Source organism: Aythya marila (genome assembly GCF_965140915.1).
Source record: "Aythya marila genome assembly, chromosome: 34".
Lineage (NCBI taxonomy): Eukaryota > Metazoa > Chordata > Aves > Anseriformes > Anatidae > Aythya > Aythya marila.
The window spans coordinates 330,465-342,800 of record NC_139075.1 but is presented as its reverse complement, the minus strand read 5'-3'; the positions used below and the strand labels follow the sequence as shown (position 1 = coordinate 342,800).

At 49.1% G+C, this 12,336-nt stretch overlaps 1 protein-coding gene across 1 annotated transcript; it reads right to left on the bottom strand.

Annotated features, from left to right (window-relative positions):
- Nucleotides 1–1,339: 1,339 nt before the first annotated feature.
- LOC309889294 (scavenger receptor cysteine-rich domain-containing protein DMBT1-like) lies at nt 1,340–10,283 on the bottom strand. Its single transcript, XM_082782061.1, has 8 exons — nt 10,060–10,283; nt 8,139–8,468; nt 6,450–6,797; nt 5,407–5,739; nt 4,585–4,914; nt 4,130–4,459; nt 3,342–3,458; nt 1,340–3,170 (listed from the first exon to the last, which is right to left on the bottom strand). The coding sequence occupies exons 1-8, from the start codon at nt 10,148–10,150 to the stop codon at nt 3,118–3,120; spliced, it is 1,932 nt and encodes a 643-aa protein (XP_082638187.1). The 5' UTR covers nt 10,151–10,283; the 3' UTR covers nt 1,340–3,117.
- Between the last annotated feature and the right edge of the window lie 2,053 nt (nt 10,284–12,336).

Here is a 12,336-nt window from a genome sequence, read left to right as displayed (position 1 = left end):
CAAAGTCATTAGATAAATATCACTTGTTGCTCCAAATGGGAATGTTAAGACTGTGGTGGATGCTACACTACTGGTGCACTGAAGATAGGGATGAGAAAGGATATTGCCCTAGAAAGTGCAAGTCTGTAAAAATAAGAAATGAAACCGGAGCATGTTATGGGAGGAGGACCTAGCATGGCCAAGGTGGTCTTGGGCTGAACTGAACTCTTCAGCCTGGCAAAACCCAAGAGGAGTATTAAAGATTAGATCACTACCTATAGGAAGAGAAAATAAGAGAGGTCCAAACTGCAGAGGAATGCTGAGAGTGAGCAGAGCAGGGGCTGCAGACCAAAGGGAAAAAGATGTGTGTTAAAAAACAGTGAAATACTGGTATGAGAATGAGTGGGTGAAAAAATCAGCTGGAAACGATTCAAAGCTAATAAAAAGTAGAGCAGTTGGGAAAGGTGTTTTCATTTGTCCTGAGGCTCAGTGAGCCCAAGGACTTTGTGCCTCTCTTTTGTAAACAGAGGCCAGCAACAAAGAAATTCCCGACACCATCACAAAAATGTTATAAACTGTCAAAGCCTGACCTGGCCAATGCAGCTGTGAGTAGGGGTGCTTCTGCTGGTAGTTTTCAGTAGTTTGTTCAAATAGGTGCTCTAGAAATGTGTCGTGCTCCTATGTTTGTTCTGTTCCTTTTGAATTTTTGTGCTGTGTCTCCTTGGGAAGGCTGAAACCCCTTCCTGAGATATTGCGGAATCTCTGCAGAGTAGTCCACAGCCCAAACTCATCTTTTTCAGTTGTAAAGGCCTTCTCCAAACTGTGATTAAACACACACAATGATGCAGACAGTTGGTGCTTTCTGATACTCGGGCTCCAGTCTTTTCCTCCTTTCCCAAGGCAGTGAAAACACCCCAGACAATTGGGTCCAAGTTCCTCCTATTCTGAGGCACTCATGTGCAGATGCACAGACCTATAAGAGCTCAGGAGTGCTGAGCCTTTGGTGTAAACTCTGGGACAAACAAGACTGGAGAACTGGGTCTGCTGGATCAGCCAGAAGAAAAATTAAAAGATTTGAGTGCCAGCAGGAGGATAAGAAATCCCAAAGTCCTAGGATGTTCAGGGAGGACCAGAAGATGACCTTGCAACCACACATTGACAGAAGGGGCCAGGGACTGCATGGCTGAGGCTTAGGACAGGTAGAAAGATGCAAACTGATGACAGCTTCAACTGCTGGCTGGAAGGGAATGAGAGGTGGTAGGTGGTGTGGCTTAACTTGTCTGGCAGCACCCACTCACTCCCATTCCCTCTCTGGGATGAGGGACAGAATTACAAAGAAATGCAAGCCTGTGGGTTGAGATAAAGACAGTTTATTAGGACAGAAAATAAAGGAAAATAATAATAATATAATAATAATAATGATAATACTCCTAACAATGTGTACAAAACAAGCAATGCACAATGCAATTGGTCACCACCCGCTGACCAATGCCCAGCCTATCCCTGAGCAGCCAGTCCCCCAACCCCGGCCAGCCCCCCGTATTAATTGTTCAACATGACCCCATATGGTACAGAATACCCCTTTGGCCAGTTTGGGTCAGCTGTCCTGGGTCTGTCCCCTTCCAGCTCCTGCTGCACCCCCAGCCTGCCCACTGGCAGGGCAGTGTGAGAAGCTGAAAAGCCCTTGTCTCAGTAAGCACTGCTCTGCAACATTTGAAACAACAGCATGTTATCAACATTATTCTCACCCTAAATCCCAAACACAGCACTCTACCACCTACTAGGAGGAAAATAACTCTATCCTAGCCAAAACCAGCAGAGGAGGACAAGACCCTGTTGCCCCACCAGTTCCCAAAGGCAACCTTGCTGTTGGAAGGACTGAACAGATCCTGCAACGTTGTCATTGAACAGAGAGCATGGGAGGTCTAGCTTAATTCCCCAAGCCCTCTCCACTGCTGAAAAGAACCTGCAATGCCATTTCCTGCCTTCTATATTTCATTGTCATGTCCTCAGCTGCACCTCACAGTGCTCTAAATACTCATCTTCTTCTGCATATACCTAATGGCCCCTCTCTTCCTGCTTTGTCTTCTACCTGGTGATATCCTAGCTAGCTTTTTCTACCTCTTCCAGCAGCTAATTTGAGATGTTGCCATGTCAAGTAGGCTCTTTGGTCCCTAAGACAATGCTTCTTTCTCTGTGGCTTCATCACAATCTGATGAAGCTTGTGGTCATTTGTTCCCTCCCTGTGGCACTGGGATGTTCCTCAATCTTGACCGTGGGACCCTCTGGCTTCACCAAAGTGGTGGGTGGTTTGGGGCTCACATCTGACTCATGGGTTGCTCTATTAAGAACGTGACCACCCACAGACCCTTCCTTGGTTTTGGCCAGGACCATATCTCACCCAGAATTAGCAATCATCAGTCTCCAGTATGTGACCCAATCTTCCCTCTGTAGCCAAAGAACCCGTTCTTTCATCACATAGGCTTTGCCTAAATTTCAGGCCAAGTCACTACATAACCCTGAACATGCATACAATATTTCATTCTTGTTCTTTCAGGTTTCAGGATTCTTTACTGGTATTCAAAACTATACTGAAAAAATACAACAGACGAGGTACTTCCCAGCCCATGCTGGACAGACTTCGAAGTGCATTGCTCTTTTTGCAAGTTAGCTATGTGCAGTGCAGTAGAGCATTGTGCTCTCTTTTTCTTGGATCATGAAGCCATTTCCATGGGAGATTAGAGGAAAAAGTATGATGACTGTTGGGGTGATGGCAAGGGGTAACTGTTGGGTGAAGGCACAGGATTGCAGTGGCGGGAATGAAGCATCTGTGCAAGCAGATGGAGCTGGGATGCTGGAGCCTACCTGGAGGACCAGATAGAGATTATCACTCTGAGAAGACCTGGCTTGGAAACTGGGGAATTTATGGTGCTGTGTGTGACCGTGGGGGAAGTAGGACCCCCAGAAGCTCAGTGCAGTGGGCCGGGGGCTTTAGGGCACCCAAGACAGGATTCTGCCAGAGGAGATCGTCTCCGCTGATCCTTGGAGGGCTGCTCTGCTCTGGCTCCACAAAACAGTGTCTTTGCTGCCTTCTGGGGTCCTGGGGAGCCTTGCCTTCATTACCAGGAGTGTGGCCACCTAAGCCTCAGATGATGTCCCGGCATCATCCACCTTCTTTGCATTTGATTTTTCTGTAAAACAAAGGAACAGGGTGATGTTCAGAGGGTACAAATCCCAACCCAAGAAGTGATGCACAGACCAACAATGCACAAACCCCAACCCCAGCCCAAGAAGTGAGGCCAAAAGCACCATGAGCCCTGTAGGGACACCAGATGTACCAAGGACAGAGGTCCTGCTCTTACCATGGGAGCGCCCAGCCTTTTTTCCACACCTCACCAGGTACAGGACCAGCAGGATCCCACAGAGTGTTGCCACCACACCAAGCAGACCCGACAGCACTGAGCAGGCCTGGGTGAGATCTGTGGAATGAGTTAAGCTCAGAGAAGTTTGGTTGGATGGTCAGACCTGCTCCATCCCTCAGGGTTCCTGCTCACCCTTCCTTTCTGCTGCACGTTTTTGGGGGACTCTCAACATCTTCCATCACAGCACTCCATGGGGCTGGGGTTTACCCCTGATGGCTTGCCCTCCACTTTTGTAGGATGGGTGCAAGGACCTCCCAGCTTGGATTAGTGCCAAGAGAACATATCCACAAGGGGAACCCTTGGCATTTCCAAACACCCATGCTATGTGGGATACAGCAAGGCATGGCAGAACTAGGTTAGATGCAAGAGGCTGCACCTTAACAGAAATCCCTGTGCATTAGGAATTGTCTCTCCCTGCCCACAGAGGGAGACTTTCTGAGGGAGCATGATATCAGCATGATATCCACACCTTCTCCTAATTAATCCCGCTCCATCATCTACAGCTTTTTTCCTCCAGGTGCCTCCATCCTGTCCATCTAATGGTTTCTGTCAGGGAGGTTTCTGGCAGCACTTCTGCTAAGACTGGCACAGAGACAGGAGCGTTACCCCACGGTGTGTTATCACTGCAGTGGCTACTTGGCTCTGCCCATCCTAGACACTAGGTTGGCCACTAGTTCAGCAAGAGTGGTGCCATCTGCAATAGGACAACAAAGGTTCCTGGCACTCACCTTCCATCTCCATACACACCACCCCAGCTGCAAAGCCATGCTTGCACTGCCCCGGACCCATGTTCCTATGCTGGCACTCCAGGAGCAGATTCTCTGAGCCGCGGCAGCTCAGCCCTTCCAGCAAGGTGTGGCCATGCTCTGGGCTGAACTGGCCTCCGATGGGCGCAGACTGTGCTGGCCCACAGCCCAGCTGCCTGCAGACCACCTGTGCCTCCAGCAAGCTCCAGTCACTGTCGCAGACGCCGTACCAGGTGGCATTGTACAGCACCTCCACACGCCCTGAGCAGGGACCTGGACCATCCTTAACCCGCAGCTGCAAGGGGTTGGTGCCTGCGTCAGAGAGCAGAGGGGATGAGGTCTCAGGCAGGACAGCTTTGGTGTCCAACCCCACATCGAGTGGACAGGAATTAACTCAGCCTGTCCTGGATGGCCCACCCTGGTCCCTATGGATTTACCTGAGCACACCACACCAGCATCCTCACTGTGGCCACAGTTGTGCTCTCCCCAGCTTTTCAGCCCGCACTCTGCAAAGGTGGACTCTGTCCCCACGCAGTGCACATTGTCCAGCCAAATGGGGTCCGACCCTTGCCCAAAATGAGCTGAGCCCGGTGCTGACATTGCCATCCCACAGCCCAGCTCCCTGCACACAACTGCAGCATCGTTTATGTCCCACGTGTCATCACACACGGTCCCCCACTTCTGGTCGTGAAGAACCTCAACTCTCCCAATGCAGCTGTTCGATCCATTCACCAGCCGCAGCAGACGGTGCCTCGATGTGTCTGTGTCTGAGGAGGGAGCAAAGTGCACATTCATACCTGATCATCAGCTGCAGACAGGCTTTGAAATGTATAGAGCCCTGGAAAAACTAGAACATCCTTTCAAGAGGTCTGGGAAATGTTCTACATTGACAAAGATTCTCAGCTCAGATAAAAAGGGACCACAGCTACAGAGCCTGGGATTCAGTGCCAAACAAAGGGTATTGGGATCAATACCCACCACAAAAAGTGGTAGGAGGCACTGACAGATGAGTTTATGCAGCTAGTGCTATCAGAAGAGGATAGCAGAATGGCTCTCTAGCTGTGCTTCTTTCTGCACAAAACCTTCCTAAGGTCTTGCACAGGGAATAACATCACCTGGTGTGGCATTCACACCATTCTCTGATTTATTTTATTTTAATATTTTTTTTTCAACACGGTGTGGAAAAACCCCCATTTCTGGTTTTTGAGGACATGATCAGGTTGCACCCAAGCTGCACAGTACTTACGAACACAGCTCACCTGAGCACACCACACCAGCATCCTCCCCATGGTCACAGTCATTGGATCCCCACGGCCTGGCATGGCACTCGGAGAGGGCGGCTTCAGCCCCGGTACAGTTCACGTTATCCAGCCAGACACGGCCAGACCCTGGCCCAAAGTGAGCCAGAACCGGAGCTGAGACTGCCGTCCCGCAGCTCAGCTGTCGGCACACCACCGTGGCCTCGCTTAGGCTCCAGCCATCATCGCACACTGTCCCCCACTGATGTTCATGGAGCACCTCCACTCTTCCTGCACAGCGGCTGGGGCCATTCTGCAGGCGCAGCTGAGCTGGCACTTTGACAGCTGTGCCTTCTGGTGGCACAGGGTGAGAGAGAAAAGGAGCATCAGACCTGATCTGCAAGCACATCCACATGCCACCCATGCCCTCAACACCTTCCCCAGGGGGTACTCCCCTGTGTTTTGCTTGGGAGGGTTCTCGTGTCCATGCAAACCTGTTGAGGTATGTAGATGAACCAACTGTGTGACCTCAAAGCCCATGAATGTTCAACATGAGCACAAGCAAACTGCCCCTGTAAGCTGATGCAATCTGGTTTTAAGGGGTCCAGGAACCTATAGCATTGGCTTGGTGACTCCAGCAACCTCCGGCTTCCTGAAGACCCCCTTGCTTCTTTCCTTTCTTCAAAAAGGCCCCAGGACTCCTCACTTTTGCCCATGAGGTTGTAAGCTGCTGGTCCTATAGCACAGAGGGTTGAGACCTTGATGGGGAGCAGTTCTGCCACCCAGCCCTGTGCTCTCCCTCTGTCCTTGGTGCATGCTCTTTTTGCCCATACCAGCATATTTTTTGTATGCTACCTACCCCTCATTATCACTGCTGCTCCTTACTTACTGCAAAAGGATGATCTGTGTTCTAAGGAGTGCATTACAGAAGAAAAGAGAGGGGACGAGATCACCCTTTCACCCTTGGCTAACGCTGTCAAAGTGGCATTAGTCCTTGGAGCCAAGCATCCTCCACTGAACTTGTTCTTCTGGTATCAAGCCTGATATTATCTATCAGTGGTTACCTGTACACACAACTCCAGCATCTTCTCCATGGTCACAGTTATTGACTCCCCATGGCTTGGCCTGGCATTCAGACAGGGAAGCTTCTGTCCCACTGCACTGAACATTGTCTAGCCAAATGGGGCCCGTTCCCTGGCCAAAGTATGCTGAGCTATAAGCTGAGACTGCCGTCCCACAGCCCAGCTGCCGACACACAACTTTGGCATCTGTGAAGCTCCAGTCATCATCGCACACAGTTCCCCACTCGTGACCATACAGCAGCTCCACTCTCCCGGCACAGCGGTTCGGGCCGTTTACCAGGCGCAGCTCTGTGGAACCAGCTCTGGAGTCCTGGTGGTGGCTGGCTGACTCTACGAGAAGCACAGGAGATGTACCTTGAAACCCTCCTTGTCCCTCATTTCTCAGAATTACAGAATTATCTAGGTTGGAAGAGACCTCCAAGATCACCCAGTCCAGCCTCTGACCTAACACCAACAAGTCCTCCACTAAACCATATCGCTAAGCTCTACATCTAAATGTCTTTTGAAGACCTCCAGGGATGGTGACTCAACCACTTCCCCGGGCAGCCCATCCCAATGCCTAACAACCCTTTCAGTAAAGAAAACTTCAGTAAAGAAAATTATTCTTCCTAATATCCAACCTAAAACTCTTCTGCCCCTCCTCAGGGCACTGCAACATCCAGCATGACCATTCTGCACTCCACGATGTTTGCTGGCTGCACCCAGTAATCGCTAACATGCAGCTACCTCTGGACTGAGAAAAGAAGCAATGGACACAAACTGGAACTCAACAGGTTCCATCTGAACATAGAATCATAGAATCACAAAATGATTCAGGTTGGAAAAGACCTCTAAGATCATCAAGTCCAACCGTTAACCTAGCACTGCCAAGTCTACCACTAAACCAGGTCCCTCCACGTTAACACATTTTTTGAATACCTCCAGGGATGGTGACAACCACTACCCTGGGCAGTCTATTCCAAAGTCTCACAACCCTTTTAGTGTTTGTTTTTTGTGTGTGTGTTTTTTTTTCCTAATATTTTTTTTTTCTAATATCCAACCTATACTTCCCATGGTGCAACTTGAGGCTATTTCCACTTGTCCTATTGCTTGTTGCTGGGAAGAAGAGACCAACTCCCACTCCACTACAATCTCCTTTGAGGTGGTTGTGGAAAGGTAAGGTGTCCTCTGAGCTTTCTTTTCTCCAAGCTCAACTACCCCAGCTCCCTCAGCTTCTCCTCATAATTCTTACTCTCTAGACCCTTCACCAGCTTTGTTGCTCTTCTTTGGACATTCTCCATCACCTCAAGCTGATTTCAGATTGCCAGAGGCAAAAGCATGGAAATGATCTGGTATCCATTATATTGGTGGCAGCAAGCAGGAGTTGATGTCTCCTTCTGGCCCCTCTCCCCTGCCTAGGGATGTGTTTTATGGAGCCTGTTGGCAAAACAGAATGGGTGGCTGTATCTCTATCTGTGTCCACTTCCCCCAGAAATTCAGACAAAACAAAGATCTTGGAGAGTACACACCCCCTAGGGGAAATTCATCATCTCAGGACCCTTGCAAGATGCAATTAACACTGATTTACTGGGCTGCTAATGTTTCCAAACCTGCAAACCCCTGTGCTGTATGAGATAAACCACAAAACATCTAACTGTGTCCTCCCAACCCATAATTTCTTCAGGGTGTTACCTGCACAAACCACACCAGCATCTTCACCGTGGTGGCAATTGGTCTTCCCCCAGTCATTCGCTCTGCAGTAGGAAAGCGCCACCTCTGTCCCCGTGCAGTTGACATCGTCCAGCCAGATGGGGCCAGACCCCGCCCTGAACTCGCCAGGTCTGCTGGTGGACAAGGCGATGCCACAGTGCAGCTGACGGCACACCACATTGGCATCATCCAGGTCCCATTGGTCATCGCATACTGTGCCCCATCTGTTGCTGTAGTACACCTCAACTCGGCCAGCGCAGCGGTGCGGTCCATCCAGCAAGCGGAGGGGAACCCTCTGGGATGCAACTGGTTCTGCACAGGATACAGAAACAGCCCCATGCAGAAGAGCTGAGAAAGCCTACACTACCTGTGCTAGCTTCACATGGGCTCTGCAAATAGCTATGGTTTATGTGTACCACCAACATGCTTCTCCTTTGGTAGGCAAACCCCAAAAAATCCAGATCTAGGAGAAAAAAATGCTATGCAAATCCTATATTCCTAATAAAAGACATCAATCTTCAATGTGGCTTTGGATATTCTTACTGGATATTTCCAAACAAATTCAGGAACAAAAAAAAAGACCACACTGCAGTCTGGATTGAGAACTCTGGACATAGGGATTGTCTGTCAGCTGGCTGTTGCATTAGGCAAAGCATCACCAGCAGGTCAAGAGAGGTGATCCTTCCCCTCTGCTCAGCACTGGGGAGGCTGCACCTCAAGTGCTGGGTCCAGTGCTGCGCCCCCAGTCCAAGACAGACATGGACATGCTGGGGAGAATCCAACGGAGGGCCACCAAGGTGATCAAGGGAGCACCTCTCCTACAAAAAGAGGTTGAAAGACTGGAGAAGAAAAGGCTCAGAGGGGATCTTATCAATGCCCATAAATCCCTGAAGGAAGGGTGCAAAGAAGATGGAACTGGGCTCTTTCCAGGGGTGCCCAGTGCCAGGACAAAAGGCAGTGGGCACAAACTGTAAGACAAGTGGTTCTGTCTAAACATCAGGAAACATCTGTGCTGTGCAGGTGACGGAGCCCAGGCACAGGTTGCCCAGAGGTTGTGGAGTCTCTCTCCTGGGAGACCTTCAAAAGCCACCTGTGGTCCTGGGCACCCTGCTCTGAGTGTCCCTGTTGGAGCAGAGGCGTTTGACCAAAGGAGATCCCTTCCAACCTCAGCCATTCCATGATTCTGTGTTTCTGTGCTAAGACAGCAATGGGAGTTGTCTGCGTGCAGCCTTGCATTTTAATTACATTTGTATATATATTGTGATATGGAGCCAACAACAGAGCATCAGATTTTTTTGCCCATCATGCACAAGAGCAAGCGCTCCTGCTGTGCACAGAAATAATGAATTTTGGTGGACTGGAAAGCCAAGGGATGTTATTTGGGAAAAAAAATAAAAAAAAAAAAAAAGGATCATAAAATGAAGTAGGCAGAAGCAGGAAAAAATAACAGCAACTCAGCATCCCACCTGCTAGAGGATGTACAGCACAACCACTCACCTCCTTTCTGTGGGTTGGAGAGTAGTAGAAGTGCCTGTTCCTGTTTGCACTGGAGGAAAGAGGACTTTGGGCCCCATCTTTGTAAATATACAGGCTGGCCCTGAAGAAGTGGCCAACACAAATATGCAATTTCTGGTCTTAACTGTCACAGGCTGGTAAGGCTCCAAACATTTCCCAACTACTCTGCACGAGGGCAACAGCACAGAGGCCAAAATAATTACCTGGCCAATAAGGTCTCCTTCCCCATCTGCCATTTTCCCTTCCTTTTAAAGCCTGGCAGATCAAAGGAGTCTTTGCCCTGTTTGTCTGCAAGCCCAGACCCCCCATTCCTACATATCACAGACCTCTCTCATCCCATGCACATGGTCTACTAAAATGCACCTTCCCCCATGCATGAGCTACTCACCACAGAGGCATGCCAAGTAGATGAGGAGCCCTGCTCCAGCACAACCAGCTAGGGTGATCTGCAGGGGCAGAAGATGTCCTGAGCACCCCATGCCAGTAGTTTTAGGGCAGGTTATCCTCCTAGTGAGAACTGCAAGCTGAGCTGGACAATGCCACTGCCAGAAAGGTTATGGTCAGTCCCCTCCTCTGACCTGTGTTTGTCCCATGCTCATCCCTCCTCCTGCACTGATCCCTCCTCCCTGCTGTCCCTGGGATCGAGCCCTCCAATTTGAAGTGGTTTAAGTGGCCTCTCCGCTGCAGCAGTACCTGCTCAGAGACTCCCCCTTTCATCCCCACCTCCCTGACCCTCCAGCCAGCTCTGGTCCTGCAGCAGGAAGGTTTGCAACTCTCACTTCTGGGGGTTTGGACCCCTGGGAAAAGACAAGCCTTCCTGCTCTTCAGGGAATGCCAATAAACAACCACCATTGTCCCAGATAAGCATATATGTTCATCTATTGAAAAGGAGTGGAAATCATTTCCCTTAATTTAAATGTCTTTGAAGCTGGAGCTTCATTTAGGCTCATACCCTGAGGTCCCCATTAAAGCTAGCTGGGGGAAAAGTGGGTGCTTCACCTGGAGTCCTTGATGCTAAGGTGGGGAGAAGTATGTCCCAGGAGAGTTCAGTTCTCACTGAGACCCTCATAAAACCAGAGGATGGGATGGGATGGAGTGGGGTAGCGTAGAGTAGAGTAGAGTAGAGTAGAGCAGAGTAGAGCAGAGTAGAGTAGAGTAGAGTAGAGTAGAGTAGAGTAGAGTAGAGTAGAGTAGAGTAGAGTCAAGTCGAATTTTCTCAAAAAAAATGTGTCCTCAGCCTCTCCTCACAGAACATGCCATCCAGCTCTTTTACCAGCTTTGTTGCCCTCCTCTGGACACAATCTTCACATCCTTTTGATGTGGAGACCAAAACTGCACACAATATTCAAAGTGAGGCTTCAGTAATATATAGCAGGAGAATCACCTTTTTTTTTTTTTTTTTTTTTTTTTTTTTTTTTTTTTTTTACCAGCTGGCTATGCTGTATTAAAAGCATCCCAAAATGATGTTTGCCCTCTCGGCTGCCAGGCACCCTGCTGGCTCACATTCAACTTGCTGTTGACCAGCACCCCCAGATCTCTTTCTTCAGGGCTGAAGGTAAGATCTGCCTCACCATATAGGTGAGGAAACAAAAGTCTCCTTTCCCCTGCCAAAATAAGGAATTCTAAGGGGCAGGTCCTTTACATACATGGAAGAGCTTGCTCCAGCTGAAGTCTGTCTGTCCCCAAGGCCACTATCAGAAATTGTGTTGATAAGACCTGACCCCTCACACTAAAAGACACATAAAATACACAGTCTGTATTCTGGGAGTATCATGTAAAGAATAAGGGGGTTCCAGAAATCATGAATGAACTGCTGAGGTTTAGTTATAAGCATGTCCAGGTTATGGGTGCCCCATTGCATTGATTCGGACCCCCAGTATAAGTGAATTCAGGGATTTTCCTGGCTGATCTCTGAACCATGGGATGCTTTGGCACAACACCCTGAGCCTTTCCCTGTGCTTACACTTCAGGCTTTCAGCAAATAGTATAATGAGCCACCTCGGCCTTCCTCCTCAATTTAGCCTGACTAAAAACATATAAGGTGCAGCAGCTTGTCTGAAAGGAAATGAAAGGATGTCTCTTGCCCCATTTATCCATCATGTCTTTTGGAAAAGCTCCTCTCTGGCAAGTGAACGGAGCTGTCCGTGCCAAGACGTTTTTCTTTCATGACACAGCCACACATTTCCCACACTTCCTATTGCTGTATCACAGCCCGTGAATATTGCAGCCCATAAATTTCACATCCTAACAGAAACCCAATAAGCAAGTCTGTCCATAATTAACCCTTTGCACCAGGGTTTCCAAGATCTCATGCAATCTTGCACACATGCAAGACTCATTGCGCACATATGTCCCACTTTCCAGCCAAGAAAAAGCTTCCTTGTTGCAGCACCCACACCAGCTCCTTCTGCAGTCCCTGTGTTCTGCCAAGACCCAAGACATAGCTGAAACTGTCACAGAAGAGAAATCTCCTGTGAACTGCTTTTTTATTTCTTATATTATTCTGCTTGTGAAAAAGTGGTTCCTAGAAGCAGGCAGCCTCTTGTGAGCAGAGATGTTCGTTGCTGAATACTAACTGACTAAATGCTGGCATCTTGTGCTCTTTGGTGGGATGCTCTGCAACCTTTTTCTGCATCCAGATGCCTTCATATGCACCCACCAGAGC